At 40.7% G+C, this 22,991-nt stretch overlaps 1 protein-coding gene across 1 annotated transcript in view; it reads right to left on the reverse strand.

Moving 5' to 3' along the window:
• Window positions 1-22,991, reverse strand: part of LOC137596861 (protein diaphanous homolog 3-like) — a 210,437-nt gene that overhangs the window by 71,456 nt on the left and 115,990 nt on the right. Inside the window, exons 24-25 of the mRNA XM_068317638.1 lie at window positions 22,714-22,877; window positions 9,953-10,088 (exon numbers count right to left, since the gene is read on the reverse strand). Of these exons, the coding sequence (XP_068173739.1) occupies window positions 9,953-10,088; window positions 22,714-22,877 (300 nt within the window). The remainder of the gene's footprint in view (window positions 1-9,952; window positions 10,089-22,713; window positions 22,878-22,991) is intronic.

Below are 22,991 nucleotides of genomic sequence, written 5' to 3' on the forward strand. Positions count from 1 at the left end.
CCCCTGGTGTCATAGAGAATATGTGCATTTTATTGTAGAATATAAGCTGCTAATAAATATGAAAGACACTGACAAGTGGTGGAGTACATATAAAGAGAAAATTCATTCCGATCCAAAATTCAATTTGCAACATGGTGCTGCATAGCATTCATTTATCAATATTAAAATAAAAAATACTAAATTTCACTTTGTAGATGGAAGAAATTACCACAATTTATCTATCTCCATCTCTCTTTCTCTCAGTTTGAAAGAAGCCATAACAGAAAAATATAATTTGCAAAAGCTAAAAAGATTCCTGGAAGACACAAAAAGTTTGAGGGCCAAAGTAGAAAATGTCTTCATTGTCTTTAACATGTTTATGGATAGCGTCAGTTTTATTTAAAGAATCCAGAAGGAAGTGACCAACAGGTTTTTAAATTGAAGAAACTAATGACAAAAGTAAAAAAGGGTGATATCGGAGAACAGTTGTTTTTTTTTCATTTTGTCTGCTTTTTTTTTTAGTTTGACAAATGTTAACAGGTTAGAGGTTTTCTTTGTTCATGAAACACACAATACTATCCTACCATTTTTTGTTTGAGATTGTGGTGGAAAGTTTTTAATACAATAATAAAATAATATCATTTCATAGAACCAAAGATCTGTTTTGCATCAATAGATCTGTCTGTGTGTTTTCTGTCAAACCATCCAGCACTTGGGAAGGTGGCCCCAGTATGTCTCGAGGTCATGAAGACGCTGCATGAAAATAATTACTGTTAGACCATATTTGGAAATGCTTGCATGACTGTAGGTTAGACACTGACAGAAGCAGCTGACCAGATCATTTCATGTACTACACTTGAAATTAGAATATTTTTGTACGTTTCTGCACAGGGACAGCCATAGAATTTCTGCAGCAGATATGTCCTACATACACACACACACACACACACACACACACACACACACACACACACACACACACACACATACAGGTAGTCGTCGACTTACGACCGCGATTGGTCCTGACAGATCGGTCGTAATTCGACTTGGTCGTAAATCGACTCTTAAGTAAAAATTCAATCCAGCAGCGCTGGTGCTTGGCTGGGGGTCGTCCGGATCGTCAGCTGGGGCAGCGCGTAGGTTGGTGGGAGCGGGAGACGATCTTTTCATAAACATTGTGAGCTTTGTCTGAATTGTTCGTTTCTTTTTCTCCTCATGAATTTCACGATATGGACGGAAAGCGTCGTTTGCCATCCGTTCAATCCTTGCAAATGTTTCTATGTTCTATGTCCATTTCTTCAAAGTGTGCACGGAGTTTATTTAACAGGGAAAAGCCTTCTGACAAGCCTTTGGTGGTGAACATTTTTTCTGTTTCCTCCTCTTCTTTCTCTGCTTCTCTTCTCTCTTCTTCTTCCACTCTTTCTTCCAGCGCGATCAGTTCTTCATACAGCGCGATCATTCGTAAGTTCTCCAAGGAGAGGTTTTTTGCCAGTTTCACTATTTTCTCCCGAATCTGATCAAGTTCTTTGTCACTTTCAAATCCAGCAGAAGAGTTCACGTAACGCTTGACAGTTTTTCCATACGCCATTCATACATTTCTCCATCACAGCCTCCCAAGCAGCCCAGCCCATCAGTAGTGGGCTGGGCTATTGATCTCACAGTGTGACTGAACAGCGTGTGTGCGCCGTGGTGACTGAAGAGAGCGCGGGAGTCTCAGAGCGTGAGTACTGTGGCTGGAAGGACTGCCCGCGTTGCCCTGACATTGTGGTCGTAAAGTCGGTCGGTCGTAAGTTGCATAGGTCGTAAGTCGACGACTACCTGTATATGTATATATTTATTTATTTATTTTAAATGTCCCTCTCACCCTTTCAGGGTGGTATCTGTGTGTCATCCTCAAGCTCGGGTCCTCTACCAGAGGCCTGGGAGTCTGAGGGTTCTGCGCAGTATCTTAGCTGTTCCTAGGACTGCGCTCTTCTGGACGAGGCTTCAGATGTTGTTCCAGGAATCTGCTGGAGACACTCTTCCAGTTTGGGGGTCACTGCCCCAAGTGCTCCTACTACCACGGGGACCACATTAACCTTAACCTTCCACATCTGTTCCAGCTGTTCTTTCAACCCTTGATATTTCTCAATTTTTTCATGTTCCTTCTTCCTGATGTTGGCATCAGCTGGAATTGCCACATCTATCACCACTGCTCTCTTCTGTTCTTTGTCCATCACCACTATGTCTGGTTTGTTAGCCAGTAGCTCTTTGTGGGTCTGGAAGCTGAAGTCCCCCAGGATCTTAGCCTTGCCGTTCTCAACCACCTTCGGTGGTATGTCCCATTGGGATTTGGGTACTTCTAGTCCATACCGGGTACAGACGTTCCTGTACACTATCACAGCTACTTGGTTGTGCCTTTCCATGTATGCTGAGCTGGAGAGCATCTTACACCCTGCTACCACATGCTGGACTGTCTCTGGGGCTTCTTTACATAGCCTGCACCTTGGGTCAGATCTACTGTTGTAGATATTGGCCTCTATTGCCCTTGTACTTAGGGCCTGTTCTTGTGCTGCCATGATCAGTGCCTCTGTGCTGTCTGTCAGTCCAGCTTTATTCAGCCATTGGTAGGTCTTCTTGATATCAGCCACTTCCTCTATCTGACGGTGGTACGTGCCGTGTAGGGGCTTGTCCCTCCATGTCGTCTCCTCCTCCTCCTCTTCCTCCTCAGGCTTCTGCTGTCTAAGGCATTCACTGAGCAGTTCATCTGTTCGGGCCATTTTCCTGATGTACTCTTGGATTTTTGATGTTTCATCCTGGACAGTGGCCCTGATGCTCACTAGTCCTCGGCCTCCCTCTTTCCGCTTAGTGTACAGCCTCAGGATGCTGGACTTGGGGTGAAACCCTCCATGCATGGTGAGGAGCTTTCTCGTCTTGATGTCTGTGGCTTGTATCTCCTCCTTTGGCCAGCTTATGATCCCAGCGGGGTATCTGATGACCGGCAGTGCATACATTTTGATGGCTCGGATCTTGTTCTTGCCATTCAGCTGACTTCTCAGGACTTGCCTTACTCTCTGGAGGTATTTGGCTGTGGATGACTTCCTTCCGGCCTCCTCATGGTTGCCATTAGCCTGTGGGATTCCAAGGTATTTGAAGCTGTCCTTGATGTCTTCTATCCTGCCCCCTGGTAGCTTGACCCCTTCAGTTCTGATCATCTTGCCTCTTCTTGATACCATCCGGCCACATTTGTCTAATTCGAATGACATCCCTATGTCGTCACTGTAGATCCTGGTGGTGTGGATCAGTGAGTCAATTTCTCGCTCATTCCTGGCATACAGCTTGATGTCATCCATGTAGAGGAGATGGCTGATTGTTGTCCCGCTTCGGAATTGGTATCCGTAGCCACTCTTTGTGATGATGTGACTGAGGGGGTTCAGGCCTATGCAGAACTGCAGTGGTGATAGTGCATCCCCTTGGTATATGCCGCACTTGATGTTAACTTGGGCAATTGGCTTGGAGTTAGTCTCCAGGGTTGTCTTCCACTTCCCCATTGAGTTCTTGATGAAGGCTCTTAGTGTCCTGTTGATCTTGTACAGTTCCAGACATTCCAGTATCCATGTGTGTGGCATTGAGTCATAGGCTTTCTGGTAGTCAATCCAGGCGGTGCACAAGTTGGTCTGCCTATTCTTACAGTCTCTGTGTACTGCTCTGTCCACCAGTAGCTGGTGCTTGGCTCCCCTGGTGTTACTACCAACTCCTTTCTGTGTCCCGCTCATATATTGATCCATGTGCCTACTCAGCTGCCATGATGCCTGACAGGAGCTTCCATGTTGTACTGAGACAGGTTATTGGCCGGTAGTTGGATGGGGTAGATTCCTTCTGTGGGTCTTTCATGATCAGGACTGTCCTGCCTTCAGTCAACCATTCTGGGTGCGTCCCATCCACAAAGCAGCTGGTTCATCTGTGCTGCTAGACGCTCGTGGAGTGCTGTCAGCTTCTTTAGCCAGTATGTATGGATCATATCGGGGCCCGGTGCTGACCAACTCTTCATCTTTGACACTCTTTCTTGGATGTCTGCCATTGAGATGGTTACTGGTTCTTGTTCTGGGAGGCAGCTGTGGTCAGTCCTCAGGTCCACTAGCCACTGGGCATCGGTGTTGTGTGATGCTTTTCTTTCCTGTATGCCCTTCCAGCATTTCTCCACCTCAGCTCTTGGTGGGTCTGGCCGGATGCTATTTCCCTGCCACTGAGAGTACACCTTTGCTGGTTGAGTGGAGAAGGTGTTGTTTATTCTCCTGGCCTCAATGTCCTTGGTGTATCGCTTCAGTCGGGTAGCCAGAGCCGTTAGTCTCTGTTTGGCAGTTTTGAGTGCTTCAGGTATGGAGAGCTTGCTGTATTTCCTGGGTGCCCCTTTATTCACCATGTTCCCCTTCTGTAGCTCGGCTAGCTGGCTGACTTCTCTCCGTGTCGCCTTTATCTTGGCCTCTAACCGTCTCTTCCATGGAGGGTAGTGTTTGTTATGCCCTGTGTTGATCTTATATCCCAGCATCTCGAGGATTACTGTTGCTGTACTGTGGATCAGCTTGTTGCTCTCAGTTATGTTCCCTGTGGGGATGGTTCTTATTGCAGCATTCACGTCTTCTAGACAACTTAGCTTTGGTATTTGTCGGAGGCTCCAGGTTTCCATTTGGGTCACGATCTTCCTTCGCAAGTCAGCAGCTCTTGTAATGAGGCTGTGTATGTCTCTTTGGGCTTGGTACCCAATTACGGATTGGGGGGGGGGTGATATCCCCCCGCTGACCTAGCGTCCTGGCTCCCCCTTGCCGTAGCATTGTTGTAGTATTTCATCAATCTCCAGTTGTGACAGCAGTTTTCGGTTACGGATGTTGGAACACTGGGCTAACAGCTGTTTCTTTGTTAGCCTTGATTGTGGGTTTCGAAGCATCCATTGGTCCCACATCCGCCCCATATATCCCCTCTCTCTGGGATTACTTGTGTAGTAGCATTCCAACAACTCCGTATTCTCCGCCCTTGTCCATGTGTGTCTTGTTCCAGTATCCCATTTGTCATCAGATTGCCCTGGTTCCCTAGCATCTGACGCGGACCTTGTTAACCCGGGCGACGTCCGAGCAGGTATGACTCTGTCATTATTGTGTTCACTCATATTTTTGAGGTAGGCTCGTATAGCATTAAGGGTCTTGCCTAAGGACCTTACTAACAGCTGTACTATCCAGCTGCTCCATATATATATATATGGCCGTCCTCTTTCACAAGCTCCTCATTTGGGCACCCTTGTGGGTGGTTGTGTGTATTACAGGGCCCTGTACACACTAATATGCATGCGTGTGATTGACTAACAAAAACTAGAGTGTGTGTTCTTAATTTCCCTTCGGGGATTGTAATGTATAAAATAAATTTAAAAAAAGAAAAAAGAATCTATCGCAACCCAAATTGTTTGTCTATACACATAGTGCTTTGTTTGACTCAAGACCACAAGGACATGAAACAGTTTGCGAGTCTGGAGAGATGAAGAAAAAAGTAACCCACTCAGATTTTCAACCTCAAGAATAAACGGGAGCAAAAACAGCCCAATTTTACACATCAATCAGAAGCTACTTAGGCAGAAACAGAAAGCTGCTTTAAAGAATGCAGACAAGAGATGCTTTCAGACGGCTAAACACTGAAAATCACAAGACACATTTATATACTCGCACCGACATGCTCACAAACTTGGAGATAGATGAGATTAGACATGTCACATGGAAAGTAATAGGAAGACCACATGACAAAAGGCACATTAGTCAAGCTAGTAGCTATGAAATAGGTTTGAAACAGTCTTTCAGCTTGTGAAACATCGTATTGAGGAGAATGTGGCACACAAAGACCAATGAAAAGACAGGACAGTGAACAGTAGCATCCCAGCTTTTGCACTCAAGTCACTCACTAGTGCATTGATGCGCAATTCACTTCTCCATTTCTACTCTGTTGCATCTGGGATCAGAACTCTCATGATCGGCTTGCAATGTCCATAGAGACTCCTTGCTTTCAAAAGAATGGTAGTGAAATAAAGACACCTTCATAAACCAGTCTTGGCTTGTTGTCTATGTAAAGACTAGTGAAAGTGTCTACCTTCTAATACAATCTTCTGAATGGCTGTTCTCATAGACTTTCAGACAGGAAGAAAATAACTGACTGAAACATACCCTTTATGAACACACTTCTCTAGCAAATAAATTCCAAAACATCCCTGTGCTCCATATGCTGCTGCTGCTAAGTGTTTGTTTGATATTTATTCATAGCTGTGTCCTTGGGTTTTTTCCTTGATATCTTTACACATTTACCTATATGTACAAAACACAAAACCAATATGGCCTGCATTCTCAAAAACTTTACAAATTATGGTCTCCAGAGTCCAAATAGAGTAAGAGCATTTCACTGGATGAAGAATATAGATGGACAAATTGCAACCAGGAACATAAAAACGTAATAGACGGTGTAAAAGAAAAGGGATAATCAAATAGAATTGTTTAATTAAATGTAAAGTCAATTCCGTCCTGTCTATCATGTGTTGGCAGGTGCCCCAAAACAAGCTCACAACAGTATAATTAGATGTAATTATGGAAAATTGACCTGAAAGGATTATTCATTCATTCGGAACAGGTTTTCATCTGCAATCCCACAAAACACTATCATATGAGTTCTAAGTGGATGCCAATTGGTTTAGGATTGTATGGTAACCTTACATAGCATTTTTTCTATTTTACCCACAACTCAGTTACCGACACACATTCATATGCTTATGGTAGAGACTATCATGCTGACATAATCAATACAAAACATTTAATCCCAATTGTTCCATGATTTTGATACTTACATATTCACACACAGGCCCCTTAGAGCCATCAGGGGAAATATGGGGTTCTTGCTACACTGCCTCCACATCAAGACTAGAGGAGTCCAACCTTCTGGATTAATGGATGACTTGCCCCTCCTCTTGAGTCATAAGCAGAAAAGCTGAATTTAAGCCAGTCATAATGAATTATAGTTTCTAGTAAGAATAGATTCCAAATTGGACTCAGTGTCAGATGTTACTGTAAAGAAGCCAAAATAATCATTAATCTGACTGAAAACCTGACAAGTCTCGTATGGGTTATGAATTATGTTAGAAATATTTTTTGTCAATTGGCAGAAAGAAATAAAACAGTTCATCAATCAGTGGAGATCATCACATGCAGTTCTGAGTTTACCTGCCCACAACTATAAATGGAATCAGTTACTGGAAGTGGATTCTAGGAGACTCAATTGCCATACCAGTATAACATGTAGACCAAAATGTAGTACCCTTATGATAATGTCACTTCTAAACCGGACGCCATTACCTTATCTATATTATCTAAAAGTGCAGGAGACATACAACCTTTTTCATGATATTTTTTAAGCCACTGCTATACTTTAGCATGCTTGAATGCAGTGTTGTATCCTTCTTATATTTGACGTCTTTATAGTTTATCACTTGTAGCCATGTTGGGAATGTTAAATAAAGCTTTCATGTGTAATTTGTTGCTCCACAAACATTCAACCTCCTGGCGTAGCAGTGACGTTAATGCAACAGATTTGTCATACACAAGACAGGCAGAGTTAGAGGAGGAGGAAAAATCACCTATTCAATCTGAAATTCAATCTCCACTGGTTTCTATGCAAATGCAATCAAGTTGATGATGTAGCTCCCTAAGAACACACAGTGAAAGTGACAAAACCAGGTTCCATATTATGGAGCAGGTAGGAGCCCAGTCTGTATCAGGTACAAGAGACAGAGGGGTAAGAGATGGAAACTGAAAGGACCTCACATTTCAGAATACATAAGTAAGTGAAGCTAAGGCTAAGAAGCTAAAATCAATTTTGATCATTTCATACAAGAAACATTCCCCATTCATTCATCTATCTCTCATTGCTGTGCCCTTCAGCATAATGTGGATATGCAGCCTCTCTGGGGCCTTTTAGAGAATTGATGGATAATCAAATGATTACATAGAAAATCTCCATTGAGAACATTCCACACTGACAAACAAAAAGAAAGCTCTTTAGTTAATAAATACGTAGACTGAGAGACAGAGTGAGAGACTGTTAGAGAGAGAGTGCATAAATCCTGCCCTGAGTTGGCAGCAGATTTTCCAATCTGTATCATGGATTCAGTTTATTCCAACAGTCGCTGTGAATGTATGCATATCGGTATGCCCTTGTTCTGTGCGGTTAATGCGTTCCAGGAACCACACGTGATTAAAGAATTACGCGTTCGAGCGACAAACTATCTTATTATTTAAGGTAATTTACACATTTATGAACCCTCCCCATATTGATATTAAACCACCTTCTATCTGTATTACCTTTTCACATACGCACTTTTGTGTCTCACGTAAGTCCGAGACTCACGGAACTGAGTGCACTTCTGGATGCCATCAGCCAATAAAGTGCTTGTATGGTATCACGTGACTGCCTACCAAACATCCACGATGAGGTGAAGTTGCAAGCATTGATGCGCGGATGCGCGAGGGTGCACTGTATATGAAAATGCCATCTTATCTTAGTGAAATGTTTGGCTTTAACATGACCCATCACATACACAGATGGCAAAAAGTGCAATCTGTCAATATGTGCAAAAAACAACCACAATACGTAAGATACCATAAAATTTAGGTTAGACACATTTATTTGACATCCTTCCTTCACAATCCCTCCAGCGACATCTGTAGAGACTCATCCCATGTGTATGTGCATGTCTAAATACGTAAGGGTCGGCAGATCTTGGATAAAATAGAGCACATGCTGTAGGATTAACATACATAAACTACTGCAATAATTCCACCTGGGTGTGATATTTACTTTGGAAGCATTGAAAAACTTCTGGAGCTCTATGGCAGATTCTAACAAGTGTGGTGTCCAGACCAGTGTTAATGGAAAATTGAGAGGTTTGTAGGCAACCTAGGCATGAGTTTGGCTAGATTTTATACCCATAACAGTACTTTGGCCTGGATGTGGCGTGATGGTCCTCTACTTGCGCTCCAGTGTGTACAGAAGTGCTACAGGGGCTGGCATAGTTGTGTTGGCAACAGACACTGGTGTAGGGCAGAGACTGCCAGGCTCGACTGCCAGCCTTGTCATTGGCATTGAAAATAGGTCTGGAGGCAGCACTGTTGAACAAGTTTCTGGCAATACAGTGCTCGAAGAGGAATAAAAACAAAAAAAACAACAACTGGCAGTAACAAACGGATGCTGTAGCATAAGTCAGGCATTGCATTTGTCATAGCTCTTTCTGAAACTGGTCGGTAAGATGAGTTATATATCTAGCTGTATTTTCTCTTTAAACCAACCAAAATAAAACATGTGTGTAACCATATAGTCCATGCCTAGTAAGGTTATTTCAATACCAGTATTTTTACTCACAAAAAAATAAACATAAAATCCACAGAGTAAAGACTTTCAGCAAGGCCACACTGATGCTCCCTCACAAACTAGAGGCTGTCTCTCAGATGCTAACTCCACTGAAACACATGTACATTTTTTTTACAAAGGATAGCAAATGTTCCTCGAGTGACTGTCAACCCTCCAGGGCACTCTGTGTTTCCCACAGACAGACAGCCTGACAGCAACTGCTCATGGCTGGTTAGATCTGACCACCAGCTGGCTGTTACTGCAAAACTAAGTAACGGTCAATTTTTCGTACTGTCTGAAGTGTTGGTGTCTACTTATTTTCTGAATAAGTCACCTGCAAAATAAGTTTGAAGCTAGTTTGTTTTTAAGTAACTTTTGTCAGAGATAAATAATGGATTGTGTCTCATCAAAAGCATTAAATAAGACTTGTCTTTACTTGATATGAGAGTCATGAGGGAGGATGATATTAAACCATTTGATCCCAGACTGATTTTCACAAACGGCTTCTTGTAAAAGGCTTAATGGTGAAAATATTGACTGGTATATCAGACTTAAAGGTCTCTACCTGCATTGACTTCCAGTAACTTCCTCTTCTTCTGCTGTCTCTCCTGCTTTTCACGCTCCGCCTTCTCCTTTACTGCCCGTGCCCTCCTCTGTTTTTCCTCCGACTCCCTTTGCTTGAAGTTATCCCTCAGTGCTTGCTGTTGACGGACAGCAAGAGATAGAAACAGGGAGTACAAAAACATTTAAAAAGGCAAAAACAAGACAGATTGCTAATTGGAGTTAATTACAATATTGTAGAGCATGTCAAATAGCAGATGTAGCTGTCACACCCTACAGACATCCTTATTAAGCACTGTCAACAACATCTTTAAATGCTAGGCTTATACCAAATAACTTTTAAAATTTCTTTGTTTTTCAGAAAAATTCAAATAATGAAAAAAAATTGCTGTTTTTGTGATATGTTTTTATTTCATCCTCCGTACCCCTGTCATCTTTACCATTTAGTGCAAGCTGCCAAAGAAATAATGACTTAATATCATTGACTTCAGACAGTAGAACCTGTACAAGGAATATGACGGTTGTGTGAGTCCAGTGGATTTGAGAAGTTCACACCACTCACACTTAACAAACGCAGTGTCCCCTGGCTGTTAACGTAATTACATCTGACAGCTGCTGGTCCTTTATCTTTTCGGCACATTCAAACTTTGAATGCCATCTCAATATTGAAATTTGGTTTAATCCAATTTTTTATGGTTTAGCAAGAATGTCTTCAATAGCCCGGCAGCAGTACCAAAAAAAAGTAAAGAGGCTATAACAACAAACTATAACATGTACAAAGTATGATCATGCAACTTTGTGCACTGCATAGGACAAGTTTATGAATGCATCTTTAGTATTGTAGCTGCTGCTTGAGCCTATTGAAGACACAAAACAACATTTGAGGTCAAAATCAACTTAACAAATTTTAATTTTTGTACAATCAATGCTGAACTGAAGACTAATTGTGTTTGGCAGTGCACTGTTTTATGTGATGTGTACTGCTATATTGTATTGTCGTAATAAATATATTGTAAAATAGCAATAATTAATAATAAATAATAGTTATTACATTATCTATTACTATTTTGGGGAAAAATAGCTTGACTCAAATTCCTACTGACAATTAACCTCAAAGCAGCAATCAATTATTCTGTTCTCTCCTGTCATAGATCATTAAATTTAATGAGGTAAAATTGAATAAAAGTTACTTCAGCCCAAATTCATTCAAACTCACTCAGATAAAAAGACGTTGCATGACGTTAATGTGAGATTGAGGAATGAAGAAAAAGAAAAGAGGTGAGATTATCACAAAGGAACTGTGAAACAGAGATAAAACAGAGTTCCATTTTTAAATGAATCCAAGTCCTACACAAAATGAACTTGATGGATTTAGACAATGGGTTGCTCATGGCAACCACCGATTTATAAATTTCATAATGGACATCAAATTTGAAAGGTCTTATGCAAGTATGCGGGAAAAGAACAAGGGAAGTCAAATATAGTAAAATTTTAACTCTTAATTGATGCACTGATCTAGATCATCCATCTGTGGGTTTTTTTATAACATTTCTCTAATTCTCAAGTGTCTTCTATTTTGGTAGATTTCATTAAAAAACAGGGTTTATTAATTAACCAGTTCATTACAAACACAGTTTCACATTCCATTATATTATCAACAGATAACCTGCTCTTTAAAGTCTCAAACTCAGTGTTATCCCTCCAAGCAGAAATCCATGCATTTGTTTTCATTAATCCATGTTTCTGACATTCATGATATTGAATGGTTTTTCAGCTGTTCTATGGAATGCTAAATGTGTCCAAAATTGGTGTAGAGGCTCCTACTACTGAAATTACTCTGTTGTACAGATTTTTAGTGTAGTAACAACTTGTCCATATTTATTGTTCGTAATTTCCCAGCTCCTCTGTACTCCTAATCATCATCATCATTTACGAGAAAGTCCCTATGTTTTGATGAAGATCCTACAGATATTTGTCCAGATGTTGTTAATCAGCACATTCTTCAGTTGTCAACCTTTTTTATTGATATCGGCATTCTTTTTGTGAGTGTATCATTAATGTAGACATCTTGTCCTTTCAGTTTGAATCCTTGTTTCAGAAGAGCAATCTTGTGCTTACAGTTATTGAATTTTATCAACACTGCAGGTGGTCTCCTACCCCCAGATTGTAATGGATAACATGTCTCAATCTGGTCTGGATCTATAGTTATCTCCAGATCTCTGAGGTGAAAAATCACCTGTTTCTCCACTGTCCCTGGGTCAACCTCTGTTTCCTCTCCACTTGCCCTGCCCACAGCATGTGTGTTAAGTGCGAAACTTGGTTTTTATGTCAGGGATGATCACATCATTTATGCGAATGTTTTTCTCCAAATCATCCAATATTTGTTGTCCCTGTTCCAAGAGAACAATGTGACAGTCTTTTTCTTCCATATCTTTCCACATTTGCTTCATCTTATTCCTCATTTCCTCCATGGTGTCCCACATTGGTTTAATTTCATTCTTTAACTCTTCTATAGAAGAGTAGATACAGTCTAAAGTTTTTATCATCTTCTTGTCTTTGTGCTTCTTCACTTTTCCTTTTCCGTTTGTTATTTTTGGTTAATACATAGAGTTGGTGAGAATCAGAGAGAGAACAGTGTTCAATTTGTGCTCCCGTTGAAAGCCGGAAGTCGTTCAATGTGAATTTAACTACAATCAAACCAAGTTTTCTTTGCTTTAAAACTTACATTCAAAATTCAAGCAACAGATATAAAAATACTGAAAATCAATTAAACTGTTGCGTTACTGACATTGAAAATGAGAAATCTAGAACAAAAATGAAAATTAAGTAATTTAATTTACTTTGCTATAATATTTAGCTGGCAGTGGAAAGGTTGTTGAGAGAAAAGAAGAAAGAGGGTGAGAGAAAAAAGAGAAAACCAGCTCTGAGGAAATTGCCCTCTGCTCTCCTTCATCACTGCAGGTCTGCTCCCCAACTCCTCTCCTGGTTGTCCACCATTAGACATGCTCAATTGGATTCCTGTCAGATGTGCGGCTTTGCCCTGGGTCTCCTTCCTATGCGTGACTGAGCAAGCTGTACGTGTGTGTACCTGTGTGTGCATACGTGTATGTGTTTGTAGGTCTGTGTGCAAAAAAAGAGTTTTGGCTATACAAGGGAGAAAAAAAATTAAAAACAGAAAACAGAAAATGACAAACATCATCATGTACATGCAAAAAAATACACACAAGCATTACAACAGACTCACATGTCAAGACTCAAATCACTTCAGGCAGTAGTCCAGAGACAACATGCACCTTAAAAAAGGGCCTTGGCATAGCCGAGAAAATGCTGACAGATTTCACCAAGACATTATGGTTCTGAGATGTACTCTATGTAATCGACTAACCTGGCATTGGCTAGTTCCAAGTTGTGTCCATATGATTTGACCATTTGAACAGATTGCTGTTGGTGAAAGCTGCTTATACCTTGCAAATGAACAACCAGGTTGAAGGTTTAGACCGTATAACACTTTGTAACACTTGGTCTGTCTTTCTTTTAAATATTCTTTCATGTTAGCATATAATTATAAATAGCATATGGTGTGCTCTATCTTGGACTGTATTTTAGTTTAGGTGAAGAGCATCGGTAAACAAAATAGAAGACAAAGGAAAAGTCAAGTTACAGCAAATAATCTGGGGACAAAAACATTTTGCAATAATTTTCTGTGTTTCTTTGAACATATCCCAATACTAGATACTTGACTCTATGACTCTAGCTGCGAGGTATGCTCCGCACATGTCGCCGCTGCATTGCAGAGCCATATGACAGAGAAACAACCACTCACTGTTTTTGTTCTTCTGCTTTTCTTGTGTTCCCTTGACTTGCTTTGATTAAAATATAGATGATTAGCGCTCCACCCGTGTCCTGCATTTGGGTCCTACTTCCGCTCCCCGTGACATAGTTATATGTAATTATCGCTGATTATATCTGACCAATTAGATATAATCATTTCCAATTTATTGCATTATTAGTGCTTGGGAAACACAAATCGATAGCTGCCACACCCAAACAGACAAGTTATGTTAGTTGCCATAACATTTTTAATCAAAGCAGCTTTATTGGGAAAGTCCAGAATTACTGTCTTTGATAGCCAATAACGAGATCACAAAAGGTGGATGAAGGTGTGTGTCAGATTGAAGACTGACACCTAGCATTCATGTATTATCCACCCACCGAGTACTTCAAGTAAAAGGCCCTGCAGAAAAGTATCTACGAACAGTCAAGTTGAGTTATAAATAATTAGTGGGAATCTAGTTTTAGATTCAAATTCTTCAATATGTCATTGCAAAAATTCTCGAGCCTGTATATTATGTTCACAACCACCGTTGATATAACTATGGAGGTGAATATGATGTGATTCTCAGCTGTTAAAATTACGTAATGCAGGGATGGGCTCTGCACAAGTAGATCATTAAGATTATGATGTGGTTGTCAGATCAGCTACAGACCTTTTTCAAGTTTCTTGTTAGATTTAGTTTAGAAAAGGATCTGCCAATCATGAAACTTGCCAAACATCAATATAAATATTAAATATTTTTAAAACACACACACACACACACACACACACACACACACACACACACACACACACACACACACACACACACACACACACACACACAGTATATCTTAAAGAAAAAAAAATAAAAATGTGTTTCTCTGGCCTTGATACAATCTCATTCTGTAACACAGTCATACAATAGAACGGTTATACATCACAAGCATATAACCTATGAAACTACAAGTCATTGTGCCCAGATTGGTAAAGGGAGAAAGAAATTGTCAGTCCCTAGTTATATTACTCAAAATCTTTGCATTGTAGCTATGACAATTAAAACAATGACAGCCATCTCACTTGAGAACATGCTGACTAACTCAATAAAATTTGATGATAAATTTAGAATGCAAATTGCAAACATGGTTTCTGATAGAAGATTAAAATTTCAATACAAGTACAGCAGGATGTACAATTCAAGCAGGAAAACAATATTCTATTCCTTTCGGCTTTTCCCTTCAGGGGTCGCCACAGCGAATTAATTGCATCCATGTAACCCTGTGTTCTACATCCTCTTCTCTCAAACCAACCACCTTCATGTCCTCTTTCACTACATCCATAAACCTCCTCTTTGGTTTTCCTCTAGGCCTCCTGCCTGGCAGTTCAAAACTCAGCATCCTTCTACCAATATATGCACTATCTCTCCTCTGGACATGTCCAAACCATCTCAGTCTGGCCTCTCTGACTTTATCTCCAAAACCTCTAACATGTGCTGTCCCTCTGATGTACTCATTCCTGATCCTATCCTTCCTGGTCACTCCCAAAGAGAATCTCAGCATCTTCATCTGTGCTACCTCCAGCTCTGTCTCCTGTTTTTTCTTCAGTGACACTGTCTCTAGACCAAACAACATCACAGTTTTGTACACCTTTCCTTTCATTTTAGCTGAAACTGTTATATCACACATCACACCTGACACTTTCCTCCACCCGTTCCATCCTGCCTGTACAAGCTTCTTCTACTCTTTTCCACACTCTCCATTGCTCTGGATTGTTGACCCTAAGTACTTAAAATCCTCCACCTTCTTGATCTCCCTGTAACCTCACTCTTCCACTTGGGTCCCTCTCATTCACACAGATGTACTCTGTCTTACTGCAGCTAACCTTTATTCCTCTCCTTTCCAGGACAAACCTCCACCTCTCTAGCTTCTCCTCCACCTGTTCCCTGCGCTCACTGCAGATCACAATGTCATTTGCAAACATCATAGTCCACGGAGATTCCTGTCTAACCTAGTCTGTCAGCCTGTACATCACCATAGCGAACAAGAAGGGGCCCAGAGCTGATCCCTGATGTAGTCCCACCTCCACCTTGAACTCCTCTGTCACACCTACAGCACACCTCACCACTGTCTTACAGTCCTCATACATGTCCTGTACCACTCTAACACACTTCTCTGCCACTCCAGACTTCCTCATACAATACCACGGTCCCTCTCTTGGCACCCTGTCATAGGCTTTCTCCAGATCTACAAAAACACAATGCAGCTCCCTCTGGCCTTTTCTGTACTTCTCTATCAATATCCTCAAAGCAAATACTGAATCTGTAGTACTCTTTTTTTGGCATGAAACCATACTGCTGCTCATAAATGCTCACTTGTGCCCTTAGTCTAGCTTCCACTACTCTTTCCCATAACGTCATTATTATTCCTCTGTAGTTGCCACAACTCTGCACATCTCCCTTGTTCTAAAAATGGGCACCAGCACACTACTCCTCCATTCCTCAGGCATCTTCTCACTATCTAAGATACTGTTGAACAATCCAGTCAGAAACTCTACTACCATCTCTTCTATACCTCTATAGGTATATCGGGACCGAGTGCCTTTCCACTCTTCATCCTCTTCAATGGCCCCCTCACTTGTGTCAATAGACTTCCATCCCTATCCTTAATCACGCTAACCTGCTGCACGTCCTTCCATTCTCTGTCTCTCTGTTTTGCCAACCTGTATAGATCAGTCTGCCCCTCCTTACTCTTCAACCTAGCATAAAGTCATCGTAAACCCCTTGTTTGGCCTTTGCTACCTCTACTTTCACCTTACGCTGCATCTCCCTGTACTCCCTACTCTCCTCAGTCCTCTCAATGTCCCACTTCTTCTTAGCTAACCTCTTCCTCTGTATACACTCCTGTACCTCCTCATTCCACCACCAAGTCTCCTTATTTACTTTCCTTGCAGATGACACACCAAGTACTCTCCTACCTGTCTGCCTGATCACATTAGCTGTAGTTGTCCAGTCATCTAGAAGCACCTCCTGACCACAGAGAGCCTGTCTTAACTCCTTCCAAAAAGGCACTCAACACTATTCCTTTTTCAGCTTCCACCATTTTGTCTTCTGCTCTGCCTTTGTCCTCTTCATCTTCCTCACCACCAGAGTCATCCTGCACACCACCATCCTATGCTGTTTGGCTACACTCTCGCCTACCACTACTTTGCAGTCACTGATCTCCTTCAGGTTACACCGTCTACACAAGATGTAGAGTATCTGTGTGCTCCTACCTCCACTCTTATAGGTCACCCTATTTTCCTGCCTCTTCTGGAAGAAAGTATTCACTATGGCCAGTTCCCTCTTTTTTTGCAAAGTCAACTACCATCTGTCCTTCTGTGTTCCTCTCCTGGATACCAAATACAGTACATTCCAATATACAGTATATTATACAATATATAATCCCACAATTCTAGCATTAAATCTCTCTCTCTCTCTCTCTCTCTCTCTCTCTCTCTCTCTCTCTCTCTCTCTCTCTCGTCATATCACTACAGCAAGATAGGCAACCTAACTCCACCCCTCTCTACCTCAGTCCGGCCCGGCACACATCGCCATCTACAACCAAACCCTCTCATACTTTCCTGGACTCACCTTAACGTTAGGCTCTACTTCTCACTACTCTATTGGAAGTCTGCATCATACTGAATGTACTGAATGCATCTTCTGGTTTTCCATGGTGATGTACTTCCTGTTGTGATCTAAATGCCAAAGACTATATTGTTGTTCACAATTAATCTAATGTTCCTCTTTGTAGACTTTCCTGATTGAAGGTAAAGTTGTTGTTTTTAACTTCATTTTATATGTTGTATAAAATCTTGACTGAAACTGAACATTGGAATGAAATTAGGATAAATGGTCCATTACAGCATGTAAACAAATGCTTAAAGGCATTTAAACAAAGTTCATGTTGGACATTTTGTTACCATTAAATCTGAAAGTGTGCTTTCATTTATTTGTGAAAAAAATTAATATCTCCTAAATATCAGTCATTAGTCAAATTGCAACTAATAAAAATCAAACCACCAAAGAAATCAGAGCAGTTGGCCTTTACCATAAAGTATGCTTCATTTGTGTAAGTAGAATGCTGGAAATAACAATATCATAAACGACTAAGTGTGACTCAGGTAGGCTGTATCCCTTAATATTTGTGATTGACAATACAGAAAATCAGGGAAGAAACAACTTGGAAAAAAGCTAACGAAATCTGTTTACCTCTACTTTGAACAGTTCTGAGCTTATATATATAAAAAACACCAAGGATTCCTGAAAAATACACAGCTGTTCAGATAAATTTGTAAAGATAAATCTTAAAGTATAACTAATGGCAACGCAAAACAAGCCGATATGAAATCCATTTACTGTATATGTGAGAGATTAATGTTAGTGGAGGAACTTTGGTGTCATACTTAGCTATCGTCTGTTGCACCCACTGGCCTGTGTGACTAATCTAACTGATTAAACTCACTGGGTACGCACAGCTCCACGGCGCAAAGAGGTACTAGAGTGACATGGCGACAGAGCTCAATGACGACATGATGACAAATGTCTGGCTTGTGATGAACTACATGGTAATAGCATAGTTCAAGGAATCATTCAAAATACAAGATTACAAAAAACCCCACCACTAGCTGGCGGATGGATACTACTTCAGCTGAGACCACTTGTTCTTGTTCATGGAGTGAAGATGTAGCTCATGTATCCTCGTGGCTTTTCCTTTTATTTTCATACTTTATCATTGTTTACGTAACTTATATATAATTAATTATGCACAGGTAAAGTATGCATGTCTATTGGTTGATAAAAATATATTTTTATTCATACAATCCAGGGTTTGGTTTTTTTTACAATGCTGGAGTGGATTAAATGATTTGTTATTTTAATCGGGGATAATTTGTTTGAGATACGAGTTGTTTGACTTACGAGCTCAGTCACTGAACAAATCAAACTTGTCGCTGACGGTACTACTGTATAGACAAGGAAATAAAACTTGATAATAAAAATTATGTTTCAGCTGCTAAAAGCTTGATAATGTCAGAGGCATGTAGAGAGCCATGCAAAAAGTGTTTGTGCAGAATTTACAACAAAAACAACCCCAGTAAAAAAAAATAATAATAAAAAATCAAACTTAAAGCTCAAGTTAATGGGCAACAAGGTTATCTGACTGCAAAATCTGCAGTCTGAAAAGTTATTGAACTGCTTAAGTTAATACACAAATGTGCCAGCTTTCTCTGCAACAATTGCAACCAAATACTTCCGATAACTGTAGATCAGTTTCTGACTTCTCTTTGGTGGAGTTTTTCATCCTCTTCTTTCCAATTGCGTCAGCAGAACCACATTAGTGGGTTTGTTAACATGTATTGTTTTTCAGGCCTCCCACATAATCTCAAAAAAGGTTCAGATCATGACTGTAAACTTTAAAATTATTTCTACTGAGCCATTCAGAGATGGCCATTCTTGGGATCTGTGTTTTGCTGCATGACCCAGTCGAGTTTCACCTCACAGACTAATAACCCAGAATTCTCCTTCATATTTTCCGATGCAGAGCAGAATTCATGCTTGTCTCAATTATGACAAGTTGTCTTGGCCCTGAGGCAACACAACATCTTTGCAACATTTACGCTGCCATCTCATGCTTGACCCTTGGTGAAATGTTCATTTTCTTGAAATGCTGTGCTTGGTTTACACCAGATTTAAGAGAAACCCTGTCTTCCAAAAAGATCGACATTTCAGTTGTCAGCCCATAGAATATTCTCCCAAGAAACTCTGAGGGTCATCACAGTGTCTTGTGGCAAAATTCAGAAGAGCCTTGATGTTCTTTTTGGTCAGCAGTTGATTACACTTTGCTACTCTGCCTTGGGTGGTATTTTTACCTTGTGTTCATTGAAAGTACTACATGAAATTAATTAAATGTTAAACCCATGAATTGAGGCGAGAGATATCTACAGGTCTTTGGACATTTCCCTTTAATCTTTTGTAACTTCCAAAATTTGCTTCCAGGAATTTTGGAAGGTCGACCTTTCAAAGTTGTCTACAAATGTAGACAACTTTGACAACTTACATCTCTACCAACATCCTCAAAGCAAATACTGCATCTCTAGTACCCTTTTTTGGCATGAAACCATACTGCTGCTCACAAATGTTCACTTCTGTCCTCAGTCTAGCTTCTACTACTCTTTCCCGTAACTCCATTGTATGGCTCATCAGCTTTATTCCTCTGTAGTTGCTACAACTCTGCACATCTCCCTTGTTCTTAAAAACGGGCACCAGCACACTTCTCAATTCCTCAGGCATCTTCTCACTATCTAAGATCCTGTTGAATAACCCAGTCAAAAACTCTACTGCAACCTCTCTTAGACACTTCCAAACCTGTACAGGTACATCATCAGGACCGACTGCCTTTCCACTCTTCATCCTCTTCAGTGCCCTCCTCACTTCATCCTGACTAATCTTTGCTACATCATGGTCCACAACAGGCACCTCTTCTAGTCTTGTTTTCTCTCATTTTCCATGTTCATCAACTCTTCAAAGCACTCTGTCCATCTTCCCATCACACTACTGGCACCCGTCAATAGGCTTCCGTCCCTATCCTTAATCACCCTAACCTGCTGCACATTCTTCCCATCTCTGTCTCTCTGTCTTGCCAACCGGTATAGATCAGTCTCTCCCTCCTTACTGTCCAACCTAGCATACAAGTCATCATAAGCTTCTTGTTTGGCCTTTGCTATCTCTACTTTCACCTTACGCTCCATCTCCCTGTATTCCTGTCTACTATCATCAGTCCTCTCAGTGTCACAGTTCTTCTTAGCTAACCTCTTTCTCTGTATACTCCTGTACCTCCTCATTCCACCACCAAGTCTCCTTATCTACTTTCTTTCCAGATGACACACCACGTACTCTCCTACCTGTCTCCCTGATCACATTAGCTGTAGTTTTCCAGTCATCTGGAAGCACCTCCTGACCACCCAGAGCCTGTCTTAACTCCTTCCAAAAAGTCACTCAACATTCTTCCTTTTTTAGCTTCCACCATTTTGTCTTCTGCTCTGTCCTCATCTTCCTCACCACCAGAGTCATGCTCCTCACCACCACCCTATGCTGTTTGGCTACACTCTCGCCTACCACTACTTTGCAGTCACTGATCTCCTTCAGGCTACACTCTATGTTCCTGCCTCTTCTGGAAGAAAGTATTTACTATAGCCATTTCCATCCTTTTTGCAAAGTCAACTACCATCTGTCCTTCTGTATTCCTCTCCTGGATACCAAACCTGCCCATCACCTCCTTATCACCTCTGTTTCCTGCACCAACATGTCCATTGAAGTCTGCACCAATGACAGCTCTCTCACTTCTAGGTATGCTCTGCATCACTTCATCAAAGTCCAGCCAGAATTTCTCCTTCTCCTCCAGCTCACATCCTACCTGTGGAGCATACCCACTAACAACATTGAACATCACACTTTCTATTTCTAGCTTCAGAGTCATGACTCTATCCGACACTCTTTTTACCTCCAGGACATTCCTAACAAACTCCTCCTTCAAGATAACTCCTAATCCATTATCTTCCTATCTAGACCATGATAGAACAACTTCAACCCTGCTCCTAAACTTCTAGCCTTGCTACCTCTTCTCTCTCTTCCTACGAACACACTTTCCTCATCTCCTTCTTCGTCAGAAACATGGACTAATGAACAAAAAAAAAAAAAACAACAACAAAAAAACAGAAAAGAAACATGGAATTGTGATAACATGGGATAACATTTAATTTGAGACTTTAAAGAACATGCTGATATCTTTTGACAATATCATTCCATGTGAAACTGTTAAAGTGTCTGCGACAACCTGGTGAATTCTTGTATAAACACTGTCTGCTGAAAGGTGTGAATATGATCGTTATATTCTTGTGGAGAACACTGGCAAGGTCAACTTCTTGTTTTGACTATCTATGATGTTAACAAACATTGTGTCCCTAGGAAGAACGTAAACATGGCTATGCTCTAGGGTAAAAGGCTACTATCTGGAAGTGGATAAGGGTATGAACGTCTGTCAAAATTCAATGTATGAAATGGTTGAAAACTTTTAAATACCTGAGTTTGTTGATTACATATTCTAATGAGAGAGATGTTTGTTGATTCTTGGGGACGGGAATTTCATAAGCCTATTGGCTTCTACCCATCAGCCCTTTTTTTTTTTTTCCGGAAGTTGTTGATGTTGTAAATGTGATGAAGGTGTGAAGTATGTTATATTAACATGTCTGAAAAAAATGTATATATATTAAAAAAAAAAAGATTAAAGCACTAGCTTTGATCTACCGTCTTACACTGGCCTCCCTCGTCTTTATATCTCATCCAGTTCCTGAGTGTACAAAAGTTAAAAGTTGACCTTGACCTAGTTTTCTATAGGTCAAGGTCATCATCTAATGTTCATCCCCTTTGCCCCCTAGTAAGGTGCTTTTTGTTCATTTTTTTATACAACTGTTACAAAGATATTTGGCGGACTAACGGATGGACGGACGGTCGAACGAACGAACAGATGGACACACAAACACTGACAATTACAATACATCAATGCTTTGAAGCAGGATGTAATATATAGTCCACATCATGTAGTCCACAAATGTCTATACAGTGCGTGACGTCAGTCTTTGATATATAAAACACTGATATAGTGGGGCAAAAATCCTATGAAATACTGTACTTCATCATTTTTTGTAATTGCATTACAAGGAACCCATTAATAGGTTGATACAAACATAAAATTAAACTGAAAATTTGTACATATTAAGATTAAATAATCCCTTTGTATAAATTATATAAATGATTGGCCACTCTATTTCCATTTCCATAAAGTGTCAAATGTAAATGTTTTCCTTTCACCACATTTTTCATGCCTCTGCATCAACTTTGGTTAATGGATACTCACAGTGAACATGGATCGGAAGTTGCTGAGGTCAGTAAACAGCTCCTCGACCGAAGTCTTCTTGGGATCGATGGCAAAGTATTCCAGCATGTTCTTGTACAGCGTCTCCATATTGCTGTGCATGATCCGTAGCTTGCCATACTGCTCCTCCGCAATCTTGCTGAAGCTGTGATGACTGTGGTCAAGGTCAACAACATTACTTCTGCCTTACATTATGCTATTAACCCTCATATTATGTTGCAAAAAAATCATATTGATTACGTTGTGGGACATTTTAATCC

The sequence above is a fragment of the Antennarius striatus genome, chromosome 1 (genome assembly GCF_040054535.1).
Source record: "Antennarius striatus isolate MH-2024 chromosome 1, ASM4005453v1, whole genome shotgun sequence".
Taxonomy (NCBI): Eukaryota; Metazoa; Chordata; class Actinopteri; order Lophiiformes; family Antennariidae; genus Antennarius; species Antennarius striatus.